Source organism: Hyperolius riggenbachi, chromosome 4 (genome assembly GCF_040937935.1).
Source record: "Hyperolius riggenbachi isolate aHypRig1 chromosome 4, aHypRig1.pri, whole genome shotgun sequence".
Lineage (NCBI taxonomy): Eukaryota > Metazoa > Chordata > Amphibia > Anura > Hyperoliidae > Hyperolius > Hyperolius riggenbachi.
The window spans coordinates 502,676,486-502,704,419 of NC_090649.1; the positions used below are offsets into that span (position 1 = coordinate 502,676,486).

General features: G+C 52.4%; 1 protein-coding gene across 1 annotated transcript in view; it reads left to right on the top strand.

Moving 5' to 3' along the window:
* The window catches only part of SPTBN1 (spectrin beta, non-erythrocytic 1), a 393,630-nt gene that overhangs the window by 54,027 nt on the left and 311,669 nt on the right, over positions 1 to 27,934 (top strand). Inside the window, exon 2 of the mRNA XM_068233127.1 lies at positions 27,486 to 27,670. Coding sequence (XP_068089228.1) covers positions 27,529 to 27,670 — 142 coding nt within the window. The 5' untranslated portion in view covers positions 27,486 to 27,528. The remainder of the gene's footprint in view (positions 1 to 27,485; positions 27,671 to 27,934) is intronic.

The window sequence follows — 27,934 nt, forward strand, 5'->3', positions numbered from 1 at the left end:
CAGTGTGTGTGTGTGTGTGTGTGTTTGTACAGTGTGTGTAGTGTGTGTAGTGTGTGTGTGTGTAGTGTGTGTGTGTAGTGTGTGTACAGTGTGTGTGTGTGTGTGCAGTGTGTGTACAGTGTGTGTGCAGTGTGTGTGTACAGTGTGTGTGAGTGTGTGTGTGTGTGTACAGTGTGTGTGTGTGTGTGTGTGTGTGTGTGTGTGTGTGTAGTGTGTGTGTGTGTAGTGTGTGTGTGTGTAGTGTGTGTGTGTGTGTGTGTGTGTACAGTGTGTGTGTGTGTACAGTGTGTGTACAGTGTGTGTGTACAGTGTGTGTGTGTGTGTGTGTGTACAGTGTGTGTGTGTAGTGTGTGTACAGTGTGTGTGTACAGTGTGTGTGTACAGTGTGTGTGTGTAGTGTGTGTACAGTGTGTGTGTGTGTGTACAGTGTGTGTGTGTGTGTGTAGTGTGTGTGTGTGTGTGTGTGTGTGTGTGTACAGTGTGTGTGTGTGTACAGTGTGTGTGTGTGTACAGTGTGTGTGTGTGTGTGTACAGTGTGTGTGTGTGTGTGTACAGTGTGTGTGTGTGTGTGTACAGTGTGTGTGTGTGTGTACTGTGTGTGTGTGTGTACAGTGTGTGTGTGTGTACAGTGTGTGTGTGTGTGTGTGTGTACAGTGTGTGTGTGTACTGTGTGTGTGTGTGTGTACAGTGTGTGTGTGTACAGTGTGTGTGTGTGTGTGTGTGTGTGTGTACAGTGTGTGTGTGTGTGTGTGTGTGTGTGTGTGTACAGAATGTGTGTGTGTGTGTACTGTGTGTAGTGTGTGTGTGTGTGTGTGTGTGTGTACAGTGTGTGTGTGTACAGTGTGTGTGTGTGTGTGTACAGTGTGTGTGTGTGTGTGTGTGTGTGTACAGTGTGTGTGTGTGTGTGTACAGTGTGTGTGTGTGTGTACAGTGTGTGTATCATATTGTTAAGATTTCACGCAGAAATCTATTGAAGTGCAGCGCTGCGATGTTGGATGCTACGCTATGGGCTGTCCATTTGCCGCCTATTGATATCCTCTATCTGTATGATTGACCAGTTTGATCGACTGCGGCTGATCAATCGATAAGGCTGGCATGTTGAGGCCATTTATAGGATACGGCAGTATGGAGGGATTGATTGCCCGGCTCCTCGGAATCCTTCCATTAGGTCTGCTTTGTAATTAACCACGCTGAACGTGCTGACATTTCACCAGCACAAATCCAGTCTGCCTGAAAGTCACAAACATGACATTGAAATGTGCTGCAGTAATAAAATCACTGAACGCCGGTCACACAAGCCTGACTCAGGGGAGCGCCGGTCACACGGGCCTGACTCGGGGGGGCTCCGGTCACATGGGCCTGACTCGGGGGAGCGCCGGTCACACGGGCCTGACTCGGGGGAGCGCCGGTCACATGGGCCTGACTCGGGGGAGCGCCGGTCACATGGGCCTGACTCGGGGGGGGGGGGGGGGGGGGGCTCCGGTCACATGGGCCGGACTCGGGGGGGCTCCGGTCACATGGGCCTGACTTGGGGGGGCTCCGGTCACATGGGCCTGACTTGGGGGGGCTCCGGTCACACGGGCCTGACTCGGGAGGGCCGGTCACACGGGCCTGACTCGGGAGGGCCGGTCACACGGGCCTGACTCGGGAGGGCCGGTCACACGGGCCTGACTCAGGGGAGGGCCGAGGGCCGGATTTATTTTTGAGCTCCTGATGAGTCACGTACTGTGACGAAACTAGTGGGGCGGGACCCTAGACGGCGTGGAGTGCACGGCAAAGAGCGGGGCAACACGGAAACCACACGGAAGGCTGACCGTGCGGCAGCCAAGCCGGATAGCAACGCAACATTTGGAGAGCCCTCCGGAGGCCACCAATACGGGGGAGAGCCCGTTGGAAAAAACTCAAGCTGTACTTTTATGGAATAAATTGTAAGTGCAATAAATTTTAAAGCTTTTAAAGTTCATACAGTATTACGCTATGAGAGATTTTTTATTTGGAGGTAAAATGTCAGCAGTCTTGGGATAGTATCAAGAATTGGCATAATCCACGGTGAAAACATTCAAGACACAGATCAATAAGGTCGGGGGTGACCTGGGAATAACCCCAAGGCGTGATTAAGACCTAATTGGGGGTCTTGGAAGAGGGTGAGTCCCTTTCCAATATTTGGTGTGGTGCTGGTGAGAATCAAGTCTGCAATCACAATATAGAAGAACTTTATATGAGAGAGAGGTCTTCCTCCTTCAGTAGCAGGACTGTGTAGCGCTTTTATATTGAATCCAACATAGAAGTGTGTATGTGGTCAGGTGACAGCTGCGCAGTGCTGCACCCCTTCCTCCTGCCCATAGCAGGGACCAGTGTGCAGAGGTGGGCGTGGTCAGGTGACAGCTGCACAGTGCTGCACCCCTTCCTCCCGCCCATAGCAGGGACCAGTGTGCAGAGGTGGGCGTGGTCAGGTGACAGCTGCGCAGTGCTGCACCCCTTCCTCCCGCCCATAGCAGGGAGCAGTGTGCAGAGGTGGGCGTGGTCAGGTGACAGCTGCACAGTGCTGCACCCCTTCCTCCCGCCCATAGCAGGGACCAGTGTGCAGAGGTGGGCGTGGTCAGGTGACAGCTGCGCAGTGCTGCACCCCTTCCTCCCGCCCACAGCAGGGAGCAGTGTGCAGAGGTGGGCGTGGTCAGGTGACAGCTGCACAGTGCTGCACCCCTTCCTCCCGCCCATAGCAGGGAGCAGTGTGCAGAGGTGGGCGTGGTCAGGTGACAGCTGCACAGTGCTGCACCCCTTCCTCCCGCCCATAGCAGGGAGCAGTGTGCAGAGGTGGGCGTGGTCAGGTGACAGCTGCACAGTGCTGCACCCCTTCCTCCCGCCCATAGCAGGGAGCAGTGTGCAGAGGTGGGCGTGGTCAGGTGACAGTTGAACAGTGCTGCACCCCTTCCTCCCGCCCACAGCAGGGAGCAGTGTGCAGAAGTGGGTGTGGTCATGTGACTGCTGAAAACCCTTCCACTCACCCACATCAGGGAGTAGTGTGCAGAGGTGGGCGTGGTCAGGTGATGGCTGCGCAGTGCTGCACCCCTTCCACCCGCCCACATCAGGGAGCAATGTGCAGAGGTGGGCGTGTTCGGGTGACTGCATCCTGCAGAGGAAGAAACACTCTGCATCATGTGACTTTTCCAAAGGGAATTTCTCTGGAAAGGCTGCATCAAATAGGAAAATGAGTGATAGCTTAGCCACCATTGATCTTCATGAAGAATGAATAATCCAGGCGGCTGAACCAAATATTTACATGAATAATGGGTTCCTTTTACTGGCTTATTATTTGTGCCTCTCGTAAATGATTCTTGCCTTCTATTCTGATGCTTTAAGTGGAAGGCCTGGAGCCATGTTACTGATTTCACAAACCACCTGCAAGGACCGAGTACTGAGCACTGACTGAAGAGAAAAGCTTGTGAGTCGCAGTTCATAAAAAGATCTCTTGTTTTCTTTATATTTTGATATTAGAATTCCTGCTATAGAAGAAGTGGATAAACATTGTCCCTCCTGCGATTTCCAGTAACGCGAGGTCAGTGGTTTCTGAACTCCGCAATCAATAAGCATCTATATTTCATGCAGGGCCTGAATGCTGCTTTCTGACATTAATATTCCTCAGAGATAATGATCTGCAGAGCTGGGATTGTTGGGGCCGGTAATGCATCTGGTGGCTGATCTCCATGGTAAAAATAACCCCCATTACACCAATATCATTGTCTTCATGTAGCAGGAGGCTACGACGCGGTGACTCGCGGCTGGCGCCGTAGATCGCGCTCTGCGTCACATGACAGGTGAGGAGCCAGGATCTTGTACATGCGTCTTCCTGAACCAGCTTTAATTGGCTGCATGCTTAAGAGAATAGGCCAATCATGGGCCTTCTCCAAGGTAAAAAAGAGACACCATGAGGTTATTGTCCTAATGCGCTAGAGAACCCTGGTCTACAGATAAGTCTGTGACACGCTTGCACGCAAATGATTTGCTGCTTGGAATTGGACCAGTCAGCTGGAAGTGGGGCTTTTTCTGCTCATACTGTATCACTTCTTTGTGAACTGTGCAAGGAGGAAGGCACAGACTGAATCTTCCAGTGAGATTGCAGCCTAAAGCACTGAGAGTCTGTGGGACAGGAAGTGGCCAGTGTGTGGGCTCTGTTGTTCTCACGTTTGCAGACGTGCAGTTATGGCTGAGGCCTCATCCACACTATGTCATTCCTGCATTGTGAAAACACAACAAAACCCACTTCCTGTGTGAGTCCATGCGCTCACTGTTCATAGTGCCCCCCCAACAGGTCTGTGTTTGGCACAGATGTATGCGATACTTGTGTGCACGAGTCTATGGTATGTGTTCCAGAAATGCATAGAAAGTGATCACTGCAGCAGACACTATGGCTATCATTCATAAAACTGCTGTCAGTAAAGTAAATTTCTGCGGGAAAACACAGCTGTCGGTATTTTAGACTTCTGGCTGCTCATTCATAAAAATGTATCCAGTTGCGATAGCAGTGCGGAGATTCCCCAAACTAGGCTGGCGGTAGGCAGGCGGTAGGCTTGCGGAAGCACAGGAAGCTGCCGAGTTGATACATTTCTCCGTGTTCCGCTCTGCTGCAGCTGCCTGGGAGGTCTGTGTCTCCATTCACTTAACATTGTTAGCGCCACATCAGAGGGAGCGGTACTTCCCGACCTCACACCGCTTGCGGAAATCTTTATGAGTTTACATTTTGCTACATTTGTACCGATAATCACCGCACAAGGCGGTGATTTATCACTCTGCTCGGTAATATCAGCTTTTCATGCGGAAGGAGCCTTTATGAATGCAGCACTTGCTAAGTGTTCGGTAAAGTCAGCTGTTTTAAGCGTTTCCGCATGCAGAAATGCTTTGAGTGATAGCCAATGTGAGAAGCAGTTTGGGAATACGATTACAGTGATCAGTCTGCAACAATTTCACAAAAGTCGTTTATTCCAAAAACGATGAACAGGTTCACCACGCTGGCAGCATATTCTGCAGATGCTCAGAAAATCAGCACGTCGTTTATCATGTGTAGTCCTAATATGCAGATCATGAATGTCAATGTGCGTTTTCTGGATGCGTCCGGCTTGTGTAGAGCCGGTGCTGCTCCTGATAGGGCGATGTGTAGCTGCTTGTCCAGGAAGCACTTCGCGTTCAGCCATCTAGCCTAGAAATGCAGAGCGATTTGTGAACTTTCTGCTGATGCATGGCTGCACAATCTGTCAATGCTTGATGTTCAGTAATGGAGATCAGCAACAAATGACAGGTACTCAAACCTTGAGGGATCACTCCAATCTCTTCTGATGACCGTCCCTCCTGCCCAGCCGTCGCCCCCTAGTGGAAGGCATCGTTATTTGTCACTGAGATGAGCAGGTTGGATGGGAGCTGCAGTGATGGAAAAGTTGCTATTCTTTGCTGTAAATGTGTTTGCATCTATGTAATATGTACGTTTATCCCAGCGAAAACGCACTAGAAATTTCTTTTTTATTATGTCGCTGTCACAATATGTTGTAAAAGTCGCTTTCACACTAACGCGTTGCATTGTAAGTGACCCTGGTTATCGCGCTGTAACACGGTGTTCAGTCTATGAGCCGTTTACACCTCAATAGTTGTGCTGCAATGCAACCGATACAACCAGTCTCCTCCCCAGTCTCCCCTAAGTCTACTCCTAACCAGAGTGGTCCCGGCCTGTATCCCCCCCCCCCCGCGTGCCCCGCCCAGATGTCATCAGCTCCGCCCCCTCCTATTATTATTATTAGAGCGCCAGCATCTTCCGTATACTGTAAGCAGAGTGGTGTCGGCCTGCACCCCCCCCCCTCCTGCATGCCCCGCCCAGATGTCATCAGCTCCGCCCCTCCTATTATTATTATTATTATTATTATTATTATTATTATTATAGCGCCAGCATCTTCCGTATACTGTAAGCAGAGTGGTGTCGGCCTGCATCCACCCCCCTGCATGCCCCGCCCACCTGTCATCAGCTCCGCCCCCTCCTATTATTATTATTAGAGCGCCAGCATCTTCCGTATACTGTAAGCAGAGTGGTGTCGGCCTGCACCCCCCCCCCTCCTGCATGCCCCGCCCACCTGTCATCAGCTCCGCCCCCTCCTATTATTATTATTAGAGCGCCAGCATCTTCCGTATATTGTAAGCAGAGTGGTGTCGGCCTGCATCCACCCCCCTGCATGCCCTGCCCACCTGTCATCAGCTCCGCCCCCTCCTATTATTATTATTATTATTATTATTATTATTAAAGCGCCAACATCTTCCGTATACTGTAAGCAGAGTGGTCCCGGCCTGCATCCCCCCCCTCCTGCATGCCCCGCCCACCTGTCATCAGCTCCGCCCCCTCCTATTATTATTATTATTATTATTATTAGAGCGCCAGCATCTTCCGTATACTGTAAGCAGAGTGGTGTCGGCCTGCATCCCCCCCTCCTGCATGCCCCGCCCACCTGTCATCAGCTCCGCCCCCTCCTATTATTATTATTATTATTATAGCGCCAGCATCTTCCGTATACTGTAAGCAGAGTGGTGTCGGCCTGCAGTTCCGCTCCCCTGCATGCCCCGCCCACCTGTCATCAGCTCCGCCCTATCCTATTATTATTATTATTATTATTATTATTATTAAAGCGCCAACATCTTCCGTATACTGTAAGCAGAGTGGTGTCGGCCTGCATCCCCACCCCCCCCCCCCCCCCGCCCCACCTGGCTACTTTTCCATGCCACTCGATGCCGTACAGCGCAGAGCATTAGTGTTGTCCGGATCATGAACGATTCGGATTTTTGATCCGAATCTATTTTGTGAGTCGAATCATCCGAATCATCAAAATGAGTGATTTGGATCGCAAAAGGGGCGGGGCCAGGAGCGACACGCCCCCTCTCAGCGGGCAGCGGGGTCCTGGAAGCAGAGCTGAGATGGATCGCTCTGTTGGAAGGGAGGCAGCCTTGCAGGGACAGGTAGATGAGAGAGAGGGGACATGGGTGCCACTGCCAGATATGTGTAGAGCACACATACTGGCTGCAATGTGCTGCCCATTATAGGCTGGCTGTTCCGTAGTGCTGCACAGTGATCACATTGGAAGCTTTTGGCACAGCACAGCTCAGTAACTTTGCAGACAGCGTGCTGGGCTAGGACAGGGCAGGCACTGTGATTGCAGGGCAATATGATCCTCCTGCACTGCTCTATACAGCTGCACTTCACTTCTGGGAATGCTTTGGGGAATGCTTTTTTTCACTGTGCGACGTTTGCTTTCAAGGTATACAGATGAACATATAGGTGAAATATATGTAAAGCTATTGTATGATTGCAGCATGTGGGTATTGTGTGCAAACAAACATTTCTGCTCTCTGCTCGTCCCTCCTCCCTTCCCTGTCCACTCCCTGCCCTCTGTCCATCTTCTCCCCTTCTCTGTGTGTCCACCCCCCTCCCCTTCTCCTGTCCACAGCAGGGAAAGACCTGTCCTGCTATTCATTTCACCCCCCGAATGCTTCGGTAGTAAAATGATCCGAGATTCGGATCAAAGATCCGGATCTTTTCAATGATCCGATTCGAATCATCCGGATCATTGAAAAGATCCGAACTTCCCATCTCTACAGAGCATGCAGAGTGCTGCTACAATCATACATATTGACCTGCGCAGTGTTACTCCAGGTGCTCATTGGTCAGAGGAAGGAATGGGAGGGTGATGGGTGGGAATATTGCAGCAAGTCCGCCTCTTCCTGTCTGACGCCTAACCCCCTGTCCCCACACGCATAACCTTAAAGAGAACCCGAGGCGGGGTTCTGAGAATAAAAGCCACATACAGAGGCTGGGTCTGTCTATAGAGGCCAGCCTCTGCTGCTGTCTACGCCCCCCCTGCGCTCTGCAATCCCTCCATAAATAACAGCCGGCTGTGTTTACCTTTGTAACGTCAGTCTCCGCTCTCCCCCGCCTTCTGCATCGCTCCGGTCCCCGCCCGCGTCCCTTCCCTCCCTGCTGATTGGAGGGTAGGGACGTGGGCGGGGACTGGAGCGATGCAGGAGGCGGGGGAGAGTGGAGACTGACATACAGAGGTAAACACAGCCCGCACATCGCGGCTGGGATTTATGGGTGATGGCAGAGCACAGGGGGGATTTAGGGGGGATCTAGATAGCAACAGAGGCTGGCCTCTATTGGCAGACCCAGCCTCTGTATTGGGATTTTGTTGTGAGAACCCCGCCTCGGGTTCTCTTTAACTCCACGGCTGCCAATTGCTGCCCTCACCGCAAAAAAAGTAATTTCTCGGGCCCCGCCACAGGCACCAATTGGAATATTGGCATTGAGGCTCGCGGGACTCGATAAATGGCGACCCAATTGCCGGCTCCCTTGTTTTGTGTGTCACCCCTATTATTGTCGCCGTATTTATTTCCAGTGCTGCGTAATATGTTGGCACTATATATACCGGTGTGTGTGTGTGTGTATATATATAATATATATATATATCTCTATATATCTCTCTCTCTCTCTATCTATATCTATCTATCTATCTATCTATCTATCTATCTATCTATCTATCTCTATATCTATATATATTTGTAACCCCGCCCTCCCAGTGATGTCACAGCCTGGGCATTTTAGTAATGCAGAATTCTCCCCCAGTGCCCTCAGGGACACCGGGGCCCTCATCCCATCACGTTTTCTCCTAGGAGATGTTTCATCCTCTGTATTCTCCGGCCTGCTGGTGACTTACAAGCATTTTATTGATGTGGTGTAAAAATATCATTTTCACAACAAGAGAAAAGTGTGAGCATCCAACCAAGTAGAACCTGATATATGTGGCAAGCTTGTGAATACGGTTCACTCCTATCCTTTGGAGGTGGGTGGGTCCTTTGGAGGTGGGTGGGTCCCTCCCGTGGGTCCCTCCCAGGGGAAGCTGTGTGCGCCTGCAGACAAAGTGAATTGATTGAGGGCCCAGATGCTGTTCCTGCCGACTTCAGAAGATACGAACATTCCGCAGGGATGCTGCTACCAGTACATGTAAAGCTGACGCCACCTGTGCTGTAACTCAGGGAGAGGGAAGATTCTACAACAGGCAAACACTGACTACATTTACAGTATAAATATTGTAAAATATAGGAAATTGTATTTATTATGTAATCAGAAAATTTCCTTTTTATGTGCCATTGTGATTTGGGCTGAAGTATAGAATGGCCACCTCCTGTGAGCATGTCGGTGACAGGTACACTTTGATGTACATGGTGTGTTATGAGGAGCAGCTCATTGTAGTGTTGTCTTTCATCTCCACCTGTTTCCCTCAGAAGAGACCCTGGCATTACATTGTATTCGCCTTTGCTGTATGTGGTGTGTTCTCCTGGGCATGCCGGTGACAGGTACTCTTTGCTGTATGTGGCGTGTTCTCCTGGGCATGCCAGTGACAGGTACTCTTTGCTGTATGCGATGTGTTCTCCTGGGCATGCCGGTGACAGGTACTCTTTGCTGTATGTGGTGTGTTCTCCTGGGCGTGCCGGTGATAGGTACTCTTTGCTGTATGTGGCGTGTTCTCCTGGGCATGCCAGTGACAGGTACTCTTTGCTGTATGTGGTGTATTCTCCTGGACGTGCCGGTGACAGGTACTCTTTGCTGTATGTGGTGTGTTCTCCTGGGCGTGCCGGTGACAGGTACTCTTTGCTGTATGTGGTGTGTTCTCCTGGGCGTGCCGGTGACAGGTACTCTTTGCTGTATGTGGTGAGTTCTCCTGGGCGTGCCGGTGACAGGTACTCTTTGCTGTATGTGGTGAGTTCTCCTGGGCATGCTGGTGACAGGGTACTCTTTGCTGTATGTGGTGTATTCTCCTGGACGTGCCGGTGACAGGTACTCTTTGCTGTATGTGGTGAGTTCTCCTGGGCGTGCCGGTGACAGGTACTCTTTGCTGTATGCGGTGTGTTCTCCTGGGCATGCCGGTGACAGGTACTCTTTGCTGTATGTGGTGGGTTCTCCTGGGCGTGCCGGTGACAGGTACTCTTTGCTGTATGTGGTGTGTTCTCCTGGGCGTGCCGGTGACAGGTACTCTTTGCTGTATGTGGCGTGTTCTCCTGGGCGTGCCGGTGACAGGTACTCTTTGCTGTATGTGGTGTGTTCTCCTGGGCGTGCCGGTGAACGGTACTCTTTGCTGTATGTGGTGTGTTCTCCTGGGCGTGCCGGTGAACGGTACTCTTTGCTGTATGTGGTGTGTTCTCCTGGGCGTGCCGGTGACAGGTACTCTTTGCTGTATGTGGTGTGTTCTCCTGGGCGTGCCGGTGACCGGTACTCTTTGCTGTGTGTGGTGTGTTCTCCTGGGCGTGCCGGTGACAGGGTACTCTTTGCTGTATGTGGCGTGTTCTCCTGGGCGTGACGGTGACAGGTACTCTTTGCTGTATGTGGCGTGTTCTCCTGGGCGTGCCGGTGACAGGTACTCTTTGCTGTATGTAGTGTGTTCTCCTGGGCGTGCCGGTGATAGGTACTCTTTGCTGTGTGTGATGTGTTCTCCTGGGCGTGCCGGTGACAGGTACTCTTTGCTGTATGTGGTGTGTTCTCCTGGGCGTGCCGGTGACAGGTACTCTTTGCTGTATATGGTGTGTTCTCCTGGGCGTGCCGCTGACCGGTACTCTTTGCTGTATGTGGTGTGTTCTCCTGGGCGTGCTGGTGACCGGTACTCTTTGCTGTATGTGGTGTATTCTCCTGGACGTGCCGGTGACAGGTACTCTTTGCTGTATGTGGTGTGTTCTCCTGGGCGTGCTGGTGACCGGTACTCTTTGCTGTATGTGGTGTATTCTCCTGGACGTGCCGGTGACAGGTACTCTTTGCTGTATGTGGTGAGTTCTCCTGGACGTGCCAGTGACAGGTACTCTTTGCTGTATGTGGTGTGTTCTCCTGGGCGTGCCGGTGACAGGTACTCTTTGCTGTATGTGGTGTGTTCTCCTGGACGTGCCGGTGACAGGTACTCTTTGCTGTATGTGGTGTGTTCTCCTGGGCGTGCCGGTGACAGGTACTCTTTGCTGTATGTGGTGTGTTCTCCTGGGCATGCTGGTGACAGGTACTCTTTGCTGTATGTGGTGTGTTCTCCTGGACGTGCCGGTGACAGGTACTCTTTGCTGTATGTGGTGTGTTCTCCTGGGCGTGCCGGTGACAGGGTACTCTTTGCTGTATGCGGTGTGTTCTCCTGGGCATACCGGTGACAGGTACTCTTTGCTGTATGTGGTGTGTTCTCATGGGCATGCCGGTGACAGGTACTCTTTGCTGTATGCGGTGTATTCTCCTGGGCGTGCTGGTGACAGGTACTCTTTGCTGTATGTAGTGTGTTCTCCTGGGCGTGCCGGTGACAGGTACTCTTTGCTGTATGTGGTGTGTTCTCCTGGGCATGCCGGTGACAGGTACTCTTTGCTGTATGTGGCGTGTTCTCCTGGGCATGCTGGTGACAGGTACTCTTTGCTGTATGTGGTGTGTTCTCCTGGACGTGCCGGTGACAGGTACTCTTTGCTGTATGTGGTGTGTTCTCCTGGACGTGCCGGTGACAGGTACTCTTTGCTGTATGTGGTGTGTTCTCCTGGACGTGACGGTGACAGGTACTCTTTGCTGTATGTGGCGTGTTCTCCTGGACGTGCCGGTGACAGGTACTCTTTGCTGTATGTGGTGTGTTCTCCTGGACGTGCCGGTGACAGGTACTCTTTGCTGTATGTGGTGTGTTCTCCTGGGCGTGCCGGTGACAGGTACTCTTTGCTGTATGTGGTGTGTTCTCCTGGGCATGCTGGTGACAGGTACTCTTTGCTGTATGTGGTGTGTTCTCCTGGGCGTGCCGGTGACAGGTACTCTTTGCTGTATGTGGTGTATTCTCCTGGGCGTGCCGGTGACAGGTACTCTTTGCTGTATGTGGTGTGTTCTCCTGGGCGTACAGGTGACAGGTACTCTTTGCTGTATGCGGTGTATTCTCCTGGACGTGCCGGTGACAGGTACTCTTTGCTGTATGCGGTGAGTTCTCCTGGGCGTGCCGGTGACAGGTACTCTTTGCTGTATGCGGTGTGTTCTCCTGGGCGTGCCGGTGACAGGTACTCTTTGCTGTATGCGGTGTGTTCTCCTGGGCGTGCCGGTGACAGGTACTCTTTGTTGTATGTGGTGTGTTCTTCTGGGCGTGCCGGTGACCGGTACTCTTTGCTGTATGTGGTGTGTTCTCCTGGGCGTGCCGGTGACAGGTACTCTTTGCTGTATGTGGTGTGTTCTCCTGGGCGTGCCGGTGACCGGTACTCTTTGCTGTATGTGGTGTGTTCTCTTGGGCGCGCCGGTGACAGGTACTCTTTGCTGTATGTGGTGTGTTCTCCTGGGCGTGCCGGTGACAGGTACTCTTTGCTGTATGTGGTGTATTCTCCTGGGCGTGCCAGTGACAGGTACTCTTTGCTGTATGTGGTGTATTCTCCTGGGCGTGCCGGTGACAGGTACTCTTTGCTGTATGTGGTGTGTTCTCCTGGGTGTGCCAGTGACAGGTACTCTTTGCTGTATGTGGTGTATTCTCCTGGGCGTGCCGGTGACAGGTACTCTTTGCTGTATGTGGTGTGTTCTCCTGGGTGTGCCAGTGACAGGTACTCTTTGCTGTATGTGGTGTATTCTCCTGGGCATGCTGGTGACAGGTACTCTTTGCTGTATGTGGTGTGTTCTCCTGGGTGTGCCAGTGACAGGTACTCTTTGCTGTATGTGGTGTATTCTCCTGGGTGTGCCAGTGACAGGTACTCTTTGCTGTATGTGGTGTGTTCTCCTGGGCGTGCCGGTGACAGGTACTCTTTGCTGTATGTGGTATGTTCTCCTGGGTGTGCCAGTGACAGGTACTCTTTGCTGTATGTGGTGTATTCTCCTGGGCATGCTGGTGACAGGTACTCTTTGCTGTATGTGGTGTGTTCTCCTGGGTGTGCCAGTGACAGGTACTCTTTGCTGTATGTGGTGTATTCTCCTGGGCATGCTGGTGACAGGTACTCTTTGCTGTATGTGGTGTGTTCTCCTGGGTGTGCCAGTGACAGGTACTCTTTGCTGTATGTGGTGTATTCTCCTGGGTGTGCCAGTGACAGGTACTCTTTGCTGTATGTGGTGTGTTCTCCTGGGCGTGCCGGTGACAGGTACTCTTTGCTGTATGTGGTATGTTCTCCTGGGTGTGCCAGTGACAGGTACTCTTTGCTGTATGTGGTGTGTTCTCCTGGGTGTGCCAGTGACAGGTACTCTTTGCTGTATGTGGTGTATTCTCCTGGACGTGCCGGTGACAGGTACTCTTTGCTGTATGTGGTGTGTTCTCCTGGGCGTGCCGGTGACAGGTACTCTTTGCTGTATGTGGTGTGTTCTCCTGGGCGTGCCGGTGACAGGTACTCTTTGCTGTATGTGGTGTGTTCTCCTGGGCGTGCCGGTGACCGGTACTCTTTGCTGTATGTGGTGTGTTCTCCTGGGCGTGCCGGTGACAGGTACTCTTTGCTGTATGTGGTGTGTTCTCCTGGGCGTGCCGGTGACAGGTACTCTTTGCTGTATGTGGTGTATTCTCCTGGGCGTGCCAGTGACAGGTACTCTTTGCTGTATGTGGTGTATTCTCCTGGGCGTGCCGGTGACAGGTACTCTTTGCTGTATGTGGTGTGTTCTCCTGGGCGTGCCGGTGACAGGTACTCTTTGCTGTATGTGGTGTATTCTCCTGGGCGTGCCAGTGACAGGTACTCTTTGCTGTATGTGGTGTGTTCTCCTGGGCGTGCCGGTGACAGGTACTCTTTGCTGTATGTGGTGTATTCTCCTGGGCGTGCCAGTGACAGGTACTCTTTGCTGTATGTGGTGTATTCTCCTGGGCGTGCCGGTGACAGGTACTCTTTGCTGTATGTGGTGTGTTCTCCTGGGCGTGCCGGTGACAGGTACTCTTTGCTGTATGTGGTGTGTTCTCCTGGGTGTGCCAGTGACAGGTACTCTTTGCTGTATGTGGTGTGTTCTCCTGGGTGTGCCAGTGACAGGTACTCTTTGCTGTATGTGGTGTGTTCTCCTGGGCGTGCCGGTGACCGGTACTCTTTGCTGTATGTGGTGTGTTCTCTTGGGCGTGCCGGTGACAGGTACTCTTTGCTGTATGTGGTGTATTCTCCTGGACGTGCCAGTGACAGGTACTCTTTGCTGTATGTGGTGTGTTCTCCTGGGCGTGGCGGTGACAGGTACTCTTTGCTGTATGTGGTGTGTTCTCCTGGGCGTGCCGGTGATAGGTACTCTTTGCTGTATGTGGTGTGTTCTCCTGGGCGTGCCGGTGACAGGTACTCTTTGCTGTATGCGGTGTATTCTCCTGGACGTGCCGGTGACAGGTACTCTTTGCTGTATGTGGTGTGTTCTCCTGGGCGTGCCGGTGACAGGTACTCTTTGCTGTATGTGGTGTGTTCTCCTGGGTGTGCCAGTGACAGGTACTCTTTGCTGTATGTGGTGTATTCTCCTGGGCGTGCCAGTGACAGGTACTCTTTGCTGTATGTGGTGTGTTCTCCTGGGCGTGCCGGTGACAGGTACTCTTTGCTGTATGTGGTGTGTTCTCCTGGGCGTGCCGGTGACCGGTACTCTTTGCTGTATGTGGTGTGTTCTCCTGGACGTGCCGGTGACAGGTACTCTTTGCTGTATGTGGTGTGTTCTCCTGGGCGTGCCGGTGACCGGTACTCTTTGCTGTATGTGGTGTGTTCTCCTGGGCATGCTGGTGACAGGTACTCTTTGCTGTATGTGGTGTATTCTCCTGGGTGTGCCAGTGACAGGTACTCTTTGCTGTATGTGGTGTGTTCTCCTGGGCGTGCTGGTGACAGGTACTCTTTGCTGTATGTGGTGTATTCTCCTGGGCGTGCTGGTGACAGGTACTCTTTGCTGTATGTGGTGTGTTCTCCTGGGTGTGCCAGTGACAGGTACTCTTTGCTGTATGTGGTGTGTTCTCCTGGGTGTGCCAGTGACAGGTACTCTTTGCTGTATGTGGTGTGTTCTCCTGGGCGTGCCGGTGACAGGTACTCTTTGCTGTATGTGGTGTGTTCTCCTGGGCGTGCCGGTGACAGGTACTCTTTGCTGTATGTGGTGTATTCTCCTGGGCGTGCCGGTGACAGGTACTCTTTGCTGTATGTGGTGTATTCTCCTGGGCGTGCCAGTGACAGGTACTCTTTGCTGTATGTGGTGTATTCTCCTGGGCGTGCTGGTGACAGGTACTCTTTGCTGTATGTGGTGTATTCTCCTGGGCGTGCCAGTGACAGGTACTCTTTGCTGTATGTGGTGTATTCTCCTGGGCGTGCCGGTGACAGGTACTCTTTGCTGTATGTGGTGTATTCTCCTGGGCGTGCCGGTGACAGGTACTCTTTGCTGTATGTGGTGTATTCTCCTGGGCGTGCCAGTGACAGGTACTCTTTGCTGTATGTGGTGTATTCTCCTGGGCGTGCCGGTGACAGGTACTCTTTGCTGTATGTGGTGTATTCTCCTGGGCGTGCCGGTGACAGGTACTCTTTGCTGTATGTGGTGTATTCTCCTGGGCGTGCCGGTGACAGGTACTCTTTGCTGTATGTGGTGTATTCTCCTGGGCGTGCCAGTGACAGGTACTCTTTGCTGTATGTGGTGTATTCTCCTGGGCGTGCTGGTGACAGGTACTCTTTGCTGTATGTGGTGTATTCTCCTGGGCGTGCCAGTGACAGGTACTCTTTGCTGTATGTGGTGTATTCTCCTGGGCGTGCCGGTGACAGGTACTCTTTGCTGTATGTGGTGTATTCTCCTGGGCGTGCCGGTGACAGGTACTCTTTGCTGTATGTGGTGTATTCTCCTGGGCGTGCCAGTGACAGGTACTCTTTGCTGTATGTGGTGTATTCTCCTGGGCGTGCCGGTGACAGGTACTCTTTGCTGTATGTGGTGTGTTCTCCTGGGCGTGCCAGTGACAGGTACTCTTTGCTGTATGTGGTGTATTCTCCTGGGCGTGCCGGTGACAGGTACTCTTTGCTGTATGTGGTGTATTCTCCTGGGCGTGCCGGTGACAGGTACTCTTTGCTGTATGTGGTGTATTCTCCTGGGCGTGCTGGTGACAGGTACTCTTTGCTGTATGTGGTGTATTCTCCTGGGCATTGTGTATTGAGGCGGTGAGGTCATTGCAGTAATTGCCGTGTGGTTCGCTGACTTGTTTTAACCCATCTGTGTTATTGTGAAGCGACTTCATACCCGATTATTACGCGTATTTTCCTGCCAATTTCCTCACACTGGAGAGGAGCTGCCATTTTGCTGTAAAATTGATCTAATTGCGTCACAAGGCATTTTGTTCTTAACTGCGACTAACGTCTCCAATCAGATGCAAGGATTCAGTGTAGCCAAGCTGCAGTTTACTATGGAATTAGGCCTGAAGCCCGTTTAAAAACAGGTGCTTGGGGGTCTTTCCGCAGAAGTGACATGCGCGCGCATGTCCGCACTCCCCCCGCCGCCACGTTGCCCGCCGTGCACACCAACAGCCGCCCCCCTGTCCCACTACGTAATATTAGGAGAAGGAAAAGATCTAGGCGTGTGCATCAATAAATATCACAGTAAGGCTCCCTGCACACTGCAAATCCGTATTCCGATTCCGTTTCCGATTTTCCCTGAATACATTCAACAGAAAAACGGATCAAAAAACAGATTAGCGGAATCGGAATCGGAAATGTATGCAGTGTGCAAGAGGCCAAAAGTTGATCTATGAAAATATCATTTTATTTTTTATTTTTTCATTAATCTGCAAACAAACAGTGAAAATGTAAAAACATAACCCATGTGGAGTGGCCGTCCACCTCATCAAAGCCACCTCATCAAAGCCACCCCTCGCACAGACATGCACACCTAATGTTGATCACCTAGTGTGATCCTGGGCCCATATATATGGTGCAGGTAAAAAGCTAAGGTTAAACCAATATAGTTCCACTGGTGTGTATAAATCCACAGCATATGATGGAATAATCCAGCAGGCACTCCTGACTGGTACATAAATGTACAGCATATAGCAGAGTAATGCAAGCTCCAAAGAACATGAGAAGATCACATTGCATGCACCAAAGCTGGTATAGCAAGCCATGCATCAACAGGCAAAAGCAGGCAGAGTTAATGCAGTAATTCACATGAATGGGGATGCAGGGGAAGCCTGAAAGCTACTGCAATGTCGGCTCTTATACTGTACCAGTCCAATCCTCGGTGCATGTGGCTAATGCAGATGTATGGATCCTGCTCCTATCACAGCAGTGTCCGGGTCCTTGCAGAAAGGTGCGCAGGCAAGTGGCAGGGTGGTAGCAGTCCCCACATCGACGGTGGTGAAATGCTGGCAGACACTCGGATGGGGTGTCCAGTGACGCCAAGCGCCAATCGCACCCAGCAGAGGCTCCAACTAGTCCTGAATGGAAACACGCTTGCCCACGGGGGGGGGGGGGGGGGGAAGCAGCGGTGAGGCCGCCCACAGCGGGGAGGCCGCCCACAGCGGGGTTAGATAGCAGGCACACCGGGCAGTCCCGACATGTTTCGCCGGCAACTTCCGTCTTTCTCAAGGGGGGCGTGGCTAAAGATCGGAAGCAGCTGCCCTGCATTAAATACACACTCACCAGCCAATCACACTGGTGCCTGTGTGTTCCGGCCAGCCCGCCCCATAAACAGACGCACCGAGGCACCCCACTGTCCCAGTCGTCCTCCTGTCGGTTACACATGCGCAGTAGCCAAAAACCGCGGACACACGGACAGGAGGGTGACGCTGGGGACAGGAGGAGGACGCGGGGGACAAGAGGGGGACAAGAGGGTGACGCAGGGACAGGAGAGATGGGAGGGTGACGCGGGGGCAGAAGGGTGATGACCTGGACGGGAGGGTGACGTAGGGGCAGGAGGGTGACGTAGGGGCAGGAGGAGGATGCGGGCGACAAGAGGGTGACGCAGGGACAGGAGAGATGGGAGGGTGACGCGGGGGCAGAAGGGTGATGCCCTGCACAGGAGGGTGACGCGGGGGTCAAGAGGAGGACGCGGGGGACAGAGGGTGACGCAGGGACAGGAGAGATGGGAGGGTGTTGCGGGGGCAGAAGGGTGATGCCCGGGACAGGAGGGTGACGTAGGGGCAGGAGGAGGACGCAGGGACAGGAGAGATGGGAAGGTGACGCGGAGGCAGAAGGGTGATGCCCTGGACGGGAGGAGGCCGTGGGGGACAGGAGGAGGCCGCGGGGGTCAGGAGGAGGCCGCGGGGGACAAGAGGGTGACGCAGGGACAGGAGAGATGGGAGGGTGACGCGGGGGCAGAAGGGTGATGACCTGGACGGGAGGGTGACGTAGGGGCAGGAGGGTGACGTAGGGGCAGGAGGAGGATGCGGGCGACAAGAGGGTGACGCAGGGACAGGAGAGATGGGAGGGTGACGCGGGGGCAGAAGGGTGATGCCCTGCACAGGAGGGTGACGCGGGGGTCAAGAGGAGGACGCGGGGGACAGAGGGTGACGCAGGGACAGGAGAGATGGGAGGGTGTTGCGGGGGCAGAAGGGTGATGCCCGGGACAGGAGGGTGACGTAGGGGCAGGAGGAGGACGCAGGGACAGGAGAGATGGGAAGGTGACGCGGAGGCAGAAGGGTGATGCCCTGGACGGGAGGAGGCCGTGGGGGACAGGAGGAGGCCGCGGGGGTCAGGAGGAGGCCGCGGGGGACAAGAGGGTGACGCAGGGATAGGAGAGATGGGAGGGTGACGCGGGGGCAGAAGGGTGATGGACGGGAGGGTGACGTAGGGGCAGGAGGAGGACGCAGGGACAGTTAGGATTTATTGTATAGGATGTGATTTTGTTGTTCTCTCGTTCTCTAATTGACACTTTTGTAATAAAGGGGAACTGGATTTACAAGTTACAACTCCTCTTGTATGGCCCCATCACTGTCTCACCTCATCTGCACGGCTTGTGGCATCTGGAAAGACAGATTGTTATGTGTAGTGCCACAGCTTCTTATGGCCATTAGGTGGTGCTGGGGAGCAGAAAACACACAACCTCTGTTTATTTCAATAAAGTGCCCAACCAGCTTGGGGTGACCCGAACCACTAGGAGAGTATAGAACAGTGTTTCTCAACATTTTATTGGCATGCACCCCTTTTGAAACCCTGTACTCACCAAGTACCCCCTAGCATAGTAAACATTATCTCAAGTACCCCTTGACAAATATATATTTAATCGTAGTACATGATAATTGGCTCTAAACTATTTCCAAGCTTTTACTATTGCTTTTAATTTGCTAAAACACTAATTTGGTGTTGTTTATATATCATTTATCATTTTCTAAAACTCAAAAGGTGTTATTCTTGCTTAAGTATATCAAACCCGAGTACCCCCAGGAACCATCAGAAGTACCCCCTGGGGTACGCGTACCACATGTTGAGAACCTAGGGTATAGAGGACTGAAAGAGACCGAAAAGCCCTCCTACCAAAAAGCAATGCTTGGTGTTATTTGCCTTCTTAAAACAGAAGGTACTTGTGATAATTCAGCTTTAAGTGAACATCTGGCGTTACCCACAATGCACTGCTACTGAATATGCAAATGATCTCTTTATGCTCCTGAAGCCAGGCTTGCAAGCATACGCTCTACTGTAGGCCATTCCCCTTTGTCTCCTACTAGATAAGCCAAGAACACACTGCCTGTAGGTATGAATATTGGACACTACCTCACCTCCTGATTGGCTCACAGAGCTCTGCGGCGATGGAGTTGCAGCGGGTCCATGCAGCGCGGTAATTGCCTGGCAGGCACAAGCAGCCACAAACGGCATACATTTCAATTACCGCGGTCCGTAGGCGAAAGCGATGGGTAGACACTATTTTATTTCCCCCCCCCCCCCCAGAGAAGAGGGACATATTTATCAAAGCCAATGCAGGAAGTGAAGCTAACCTGGAGCAGCTGCTCTGAGTGACCACTGACCAATCCGAGTCCTTTATCTGTTTTTCTGCTCCAGTTTTCCTCACACTTTCTTATACAAATCTGCCTCAAGTGTTATCAGTCTATTACTGCAGTTTGCTCTTGGTTACATGCAGTAGCTTAGAGTCTCCAGCAGGTGGCGGCAGATACTCAGGAGAATGGCAGACAGCAGGGCGTGTATTGTCTACTTGGGTTTTCTGTAGGACTTTTTTTTTTTTTTTCTCAGAGATCCTTTTTAAGCCCTATTATTATTACTACTAGCAGAGGCGTAGCTAGGGTTTTCAGCGCCCGGGGACAAAGACTATTAATGCGCCCCCTAAGGTGAAGGGTCGTGACCAAATGTGGGCGTGGTTATGGGTACTCCACATTTGGTCACGCCCCTTCAAATGTACATGGAGGTTAGCAGGCTCACGCTCACCCACCCTCCCTCAGTATGTACCTTCCAGCATGTTCCAAGACAAATTCAGCAATCATGAGCCCCCCCCCCCCCCCCATCAAGACAAATTCCGCAATCATGAGCAAACATGAGGCCCCCAACAAGACAAATTCAGCGATCTTGAGGCCCCCAACAAGACAAATTCAGTAACCATGAGGCCCCCAACAAGACAAATTCAGCAGTCATGAGGCACATAAATAGACAGCATTTCACATAAATAGGCAGAATGTCCCCTTAATATGGTAGACACCTCTCACCTGGCAGCAGTTCCCCAAAATACACTCAATCTGACAGCAGTGGTTCCCCAAAAATAGGTAGCCCCAGGTCTATAGGTGTCCCCAGAATAGGTGGCCAGCAGTATAGATGTCCCCAGAACAGGTAGCCAGGGGTAGAGATGTCCACAGAACAGGTAGCCAGGGGTATATGTGCCCAGTATATGTAGGCAGGGGTATGTGTCCCTAGTATATGTAGCCAGAGGTATATGTGCCCAGGGGTATAAATGCCCAGTATATGTAGCCAGGGGTATATGTACCCAGTATATGTAGTTAGGGGTATATGTGTCCAGTATATGTAGGCAGGGGTATATGTGCCCAGAGTAGGTAGCCAGGGGTATATGTGCCCAGAGTAGGTAGCCAGGGGTATATGTGCCCAGAGTAGGTAGCCAGGGGTATATGTGCCCAGAGTAGGTAGCCAGGGGTATATGTGCCCAGAGTAGGTAGCCAGGGGTATATGTGCCCAGAGTAGGTAGCCAGGGGTATATGTGCCCAGAGTAGGTAGCCAGGGGTATATGTGCCCAGAGTAGGTAGCCAGGGGTATATGTGCCCAGAGTAGGTAGCCAGGGGTATATGTGCCCAGAGTAGGTAGCCAGGGGTATATGCCCAGTATATGTAGGCAGGGGTATATATGCCCAGAGTAGGTAGCCAGGGGTATATGTGCCCAGAGTAGGTAGCCAGGGGTATATGTGCCCAGAGTAGGTAGCCAGGGGTATATGTGCCCAGAGTAGGTAGCCAGGGGTATATGTGCCCAGAGTAGGTAGCCAGGGGTATATGCCCAGAGTAGGTAGCCAGGGGTATATGTGCCCAATATATGTAGCCAGGGGTATATGTGCCCAGAGTAGGTAGCCAGGGGTATATATGCCCAGAGTAGGTAGCCAGGGGTATATATGCCCAGAGTAGGTAGCCAGGGGTATATATGCCCAGAGTAGGTAGCCAGGGGTATATGTGCCCAGAGTAGGTAGCCAGGGGTATATGTGCCCAGAGTAGGTAGCCAGGGGTATATGTGCCCAGAGTAGGTAGCCAGGGGTATATGTGCCCAGAGTAGGTAGCCAGGGATATATGTCCAGTATATGTAGCCAGGGGTATATGTGCCCAGAGTAGGTAGCCAGGTCAGGTGTCCCCCTCCCCAGCAGGAGGGGAGCAGCGCAGAGAAGAGCTGCTCTCCCTTCCTCGCTGTCCCCTCCAATGTCCGGGTGGCTCAGGCTGGCAGCGGCGGGCGGAACTTACCTCCGTCTCGTCGCAGCGCCGGATGGATCTGCCACTACTCTGGTCTGGTCCAGACCAGAGCAGCGGCTGCGCACTCGAACTTCCGGCCGGCGCTGGAGCGAGACGGAGGTGAGTTCCGCCCGCCGCTGCCAGGCCAGCCACCCGGACATTGGAGGGGACAGCGAGGGAGAGAGAGAGCACCTAAGGTGAGGGAAGGAGGGGGGATATGGCCCCCCTTCCCCACCGTCTGCACAGCTCTCCCTCTTCTCTGCGCTGCTCCCCTCCCCTCCGCCGCAAAAAAAAAACAACCCCGCAGCTCAGCCAGGCTGAGGGCGCCCTCGGGGACCAGGCGCCCCGGGGCACTTGTCCTACCCCGACCCCCCCCAGCTCCGCGCCTGACTACTAGTAATATTATGATTATTACTGTATGTTTATAATTCAGTGCCAGGTACCTTATTCTTACCATGTGCCCTAGACTTACTGTATCTCTTACATATATTCTTGGGATCCTATAGAGACATTTTCACAAATGTTTGGGTGGTGACATTCTGGGCAGTATTTCATCAAACATTGTAGAATCAAACATGGTAGATCTAGTGGCTGAGGAGGCGGGTGGAGAGGTCCATGTTTGGGTGGTGACATTCTGGCCAGTATTTCATCAAACATTGTAGATCTAGTGGCTGAGGAGGTGGGTGGAGAGGTCCATGTTTGGGTGGTGACATTATGGCCAGTATTTCATCAAACATGGTAGGTCTAGTGGCTGAGGAGGCGGATGGAGAGGTCCATGTTTGGGTGGTGACATTCTGGCCAGTATTTCATCAAACATGGTAGGTCTAGTGGCTGAGGAGGCGGGTGGAGAGGTCCATGTTTGGGTGGTGACATTCTGACCAGTATTTCATCAAACATTGTAGATCTAGTGGCTGAGGTGGTGGGTGGAGAGGTCCATGTTTGGGGGGTGACATTGTGGCCAGTATTTCATCAAACATGGTAGGTCTAGTGGCTGAGGAGGCGGGTGGAGAGGTCCATGTTTGGGTGGTGACATTCTGGCCAGTATTTCATTAAACATGGTAGGTCTAGTGGCTGAGGAGGCGGGTGGAGAGGTCCATGTTTGGGTGGTGACTTTCTGGCCAGTATTTTATCAAATGTAGATCTAGTAACTGAGGAGGTGGGTGGGGAGGTCCATGTCTGGGTGGTGACATTCTGGCCAGTATTTCATTAAACATGGTAGGTCTAGTGGCTGAGGAGGCGGGTGGAGAGGTCCATGTTTGGGTGGTGACTTTCTGGCCAGTATTTTATCAAATGTAGATCTAGTAACTGAGGAGGTGGGTGGGGAGGTCCATGTCTGGGTGGTGACATTCTGGCCAGTATTTCATTAAACATGGTAGGTCTAGTGGCTGAGGAGGCGGGTGGAGAGGTCCATGTTTGGGTGGTGACTTTCTGGCCAGTATTTTATCAAATGTAGATCTAGTAACTGAGGAGGTGGGTGGGGAGGTCCATGTCTGGGTGGTGACATTCTGGCCAGTATTTCATTAAACATGGTAGGTCTAGTGGCTGAGGAGGCGGGTGGAGAGGTCCATGTTTGGGTGGTGACATTCTGGCCAGTATTTTATCAAACGTAGATCTAGTAACTGAGGAGGTGGGTGGGGAGGTCCATGTTTGGGTGGTGACATTCTGGGCAGTATTTCATTAAAGAGAATCTGTATTGTTAGAATCGCACAAAAGTAAACATACCAGTGCGTTAGGGGACATCTCCTATTACCCTCTGTCACAATTTCGCCGCTCCCCGCCGCATTAAAAGTGGTTTTAAAAAGTTTGTTTATAAACAAACAAAATGGCCACCAAAACAGGAAGTAGGTTGATGTACAGTATGTCCACACATAGAAAATACATCCATACACAAGCAGGCTGTATACAGCATTCCTTTTGAATCTCAAGAAATCATTTGTGTGTTTCTTTCCCCCTGCATCTCTCATGCACTGAAGTTTCAGGCTGCTCGTTTCTTCCTGCAAACAGCTTTGCCTGTGTCTGTAATTCTTCAGTATGTGAAAGCCCAGCCAGCTGAGAGGATGATTTATCCAGCTTGTAAAAGAGAAGAGAGAAGAAAGAAGCTGCTCTAATCCTAAATAACACACAGGCAGTGTGCATAGAGGGGCCTGGAAGGGGAGTTCATAGCAGAACCACAACACTGAAGAACTTGGCAGCCTTCCAGACACAGGCTGACAAGTCTGACAAGAGAGAGATAACACATTAGAATAGCTTTTGGAACTTGTAGGATGATAAAAAACAGGATGCAATTTTTGTTACGGAGTCTCTTTAAACATGGTAGGTCTAGTGGCTGAGGAGGCGGGTGGAGAGGTCCATGTTTGGGTGGTGACATTCTGGCCAGTATTTCATCAAACATTGTAGATCTAGTGGCTGAGGAGGCGGGTGGAGAGGTCCATGTTTGGGTGGTGACATTCTGGCCAGTATTTCATCAAACATTGTAGATCTAGTGGCTGAGGAGGCGGGTGGAGAGGTCCATGTTTGGGTGGTGACATTCTGGCCAGTATTTCATTAAACATTGTAGATCTAGTGGCTGAGGAGGCGGGTAGAGAGGTCCATGTTTGGGTGGTGACATTCTGGCCAGTATTTCATTAAACATTGTAGATCTAGTGGCTGAGGAGGCGGGTAGAGAGGTCCATGTTTGGGTGGTGACATTCTGGCCAGTATTTCATTAAACATGGTAGATCTAGTGGCTGAGGAGGCGGGTGGAGAGGTCCATGTTTGGGTGGTGACATTCTGGCCAGTATTTTATCAAACATTGTAGATCTAGTGGCTGAGGAGGCGGGTAGAGAGGTCCATGTTTGGGTGGTGATATTCTGGCCAGTATTTCATCAAACGTATGGTGTAATAAAAGCAGCTATATCGAGGTAACCTTGATGGTTTATCTTTACTGAATATGTACTTGCAATGTAGGCGTGTGAAGGGCTCCTTATAGCAGATCTCTTCTGCCATATGCAGTCTTCTCTGGATCCAGCACACTGATTTCAGCTTGGATGAGAAGGAATGATTTCCTGTGGTTGAGAGAATTAGCAGATGTTTGGCCTGTGCAGTAGGGATGGTGAGAACTACAGATAAGCCTTGGAGCTTTCAGGAAGAGGATGCCAGAGGCTTCTTGCTTCTGCAAATCACAATTGGATAACCATGGCAATAATGTATGGGAGGAAACCAACTCTTACCATTGTTCATAATGGGCATCCTGTCTTCTGCATTGTCCATGCCTGTCTGTACAGGTTAAGAACGTTACACAAAAGAGGGTTGTAGGAGTGGAATGGAGGATGAGGATCTGTAACAAGTCAGAAAAGAGACACTTGTGTTCCAAGAAAAGGTTTCTTGGTGTTTTTTTCTTGTTGACACATTTGGAAGAAGCGGTTTCCTCCATCTCCTGACAGAAAGAGATTCTAGCTTGAGTACAAGCTGTAAATCTTTGACCCTGGGTCTCCTGGTTGTAAATAAAAGCTTGTTACAATTGTGGCTTTTCTTGTAAGGAGGCCTGGCAACCAGACAAATGTGTTTTCCCAGAATCCTCTGGGCTCCATAGGAACTGGAGCAACATCTTAATAGGAGTGAGAGAATTCATCTGTGCCAAGTTCTTACAAACTTTGTGGTAGAAAACTTTACATGGCTTAAGTTGGACTTGTATAGTACTTGTTTAGTTATCCTGGTTAATCAGATAATGTCCTGTGATGGGGGCAGTTATGGTGGGACCCTAAGTATTTAATACCTTCCTTCTGCCCCTCTTGTGTAGCGGTATAAACTGCTAGTCAGTTAAATGGTGCTACAGAAGTGGACCATGGTTTAGTATGCATGTTTTTTACCCCCCCCCCCCCTTTTTTTGCCAGAGGGTGTGTTCATTGCCATTTTCCGATGTGATGATGTGGGTGGTGTTGCCTGCACAGCATGAAGTAAGGCCCGCTAAGCCCCTCAGTCTATATACAGGGAGGGATAAGTGGTGTGCCCTGGCCCTCTCTCCACACCCCCCGTGTGCCCTGGCCCTCTCTCCATGCCCCTGTGTTCCCTGGCCCTCTCTCCACACCCCCGTGTGCCCTGTCCCTCTCTCCACATTCCTGTGTGCCTTGGCCCTCTCTCCATATCCCCCATGTGCCCTGGCCCTCTCTCCATGCCCCCGTGTGCCCTGGCCCTCTCTCCATGCCCCCGTGTGCCCTGGCCCTCTCTCCATGCCCCCGTGTGCCCTGGCCCTCTCTCCATGCCCCCGTGTGCCCTGGCCCTCTCTCCATGCCTCAGTGTGCCCTGGCCCTCTCTCCATGCCTCCGTGTGCCCTGGCCCTCTCTCCATGCCTCCGTGTGCCCTGGCCCTCTCTCCACACCCCCGTGTGCCCTGGCCCTCTCTCCACACCTCTGTGTGCCCTGGCCCTCGCTCCATGCCCCTGTGTGCCCTGGCCCTCTCTCCACACCCCCGTGTGCCCTGGCCCTTTCTCCACACCCTCGTGTGCCCTGGCCCTCTCTCCACACCCTCGTGTGCCCTGGCCCTCTCTCCACAGCCCCGTGTGCCCTGGCCCTCTCTCCACAGCCCCGTGTGCCCTGGCCCTCTCTCCACAGCCCCGTGTGCCCTGGCCCTCTCTCCACAGCCCCGTGTGCCCTGGCCCTCTCTCCACAGCCCCGTGTGCCCTGGCCCTCTCTCCACAGCCCCGTGTGCCCTGGCCCTCTCTCCACAGCCCCGTGTGCCCTGGCCCCCTCTCCACAGCCCCGTGTGCCCTGGCCCTCTCTCCACAGCCCCGTGTGCCCTGGCCCTCTCTCCACAGCCCCGTGTGCCCTGGCCCTCTCTCCACAGCCCCGTGTGCCCTGGCCCTCTCTCCACAGCCCCGTGTGCCCTGGCCCTCTCTCCACAGCCCCGTGTGCCCTGGCCCTCTCTCCACAGCCCCGTGTGCCCTGGCCCTCTCTCCACAGCCCCGTGTGCCCTGGCCCTCTCTCCACAGCCCCGTGTGCCCTGGCCCTCTCTCCACAGCCCCGTGTGCCCTGGCCCTCTCTCCACAGCCCCGTGTGCCCTGGCCCTCTCTCCACAGCCCCGTGTGCCCTGGCCCTCTCTCCACAGCCCCGTGTGCCCTGGCCCTCTCTCCACAGCCCCGTGTGCCCTGGCCCTCTCTCCACAGCCCCGTGTGCCCTGGCCCTCTCTCCACAGCCCCGTGTGCCCTGGCCCTCTCTCCACAGCCCCGTGTGCCCTGGCCCTCTCTCCACAGCCCCGTGTGCCCTGGCCCTTTCTCCACACCCCCTGTGTGCCCTGGCCCTATCTCTACACCACCGTGTGCACTGGCCCTCTCTCCATGCCCCCCGTGTGCCCTGGCCCTCTCCCCCCCCCCCCCCCCTGTGAATAAATTCTGTGCATTCCCCGCTATTAGAACACAATGAGAAATGGATTTTTATAAGTGGCACTTGTTTTAAAATAGGCTTGGCAATAATCTGTGGATGTAATTGAGTTGCTGCTCACAGAATTGAATTTATGTTCTTCTGATGTTTTTCCACAACAAAGCTCCTCAGTGTTCCTCTATTAATAGCCGGACCATTCAGGCTGAACATTGTGTAGATGTTTGGAATATTGAGCATTTTCCCTGATTGTGGGTGTGGCTTGCCAGTTTGCATGGGGCGGATCCTCACGTGTGATGTTCTTGTCTTCCAGATCTGAGTGAACTGTAGCTGATGAGAGGTTAAAGAGGTCCAGGATGACGGCTGTCGCGACAGAGTTTGACAACATTGAGATATCGCAGCAATACAGCGATGTCAACAATCGCTGGGACGACGAGTGGGACAACGAGAACAGCTCGGCCCGACTGTTTGAACGCTCCCGCATCAAGGCCTTAGCAGGTAGGTGTACAAGAAGCGTACGTTTCCTGTACTGGTTTATACTTACTGATAATACTCACAGCGTTGCCATATACAGTCAGATCCATAAATATTGGAACATGGACACAATTCTAACATTTGTGGCTCTATACACAACCACAATGGATGTGAAATGAAACAAAAAGCATGTGCTGTAACTGCAGATTGTCAGCTTTCATTTGAGGGTATTTACATCCAATGCAAGTGATCAGTGTAGGAATTACAACAGTTTCCATATGTGCCTCC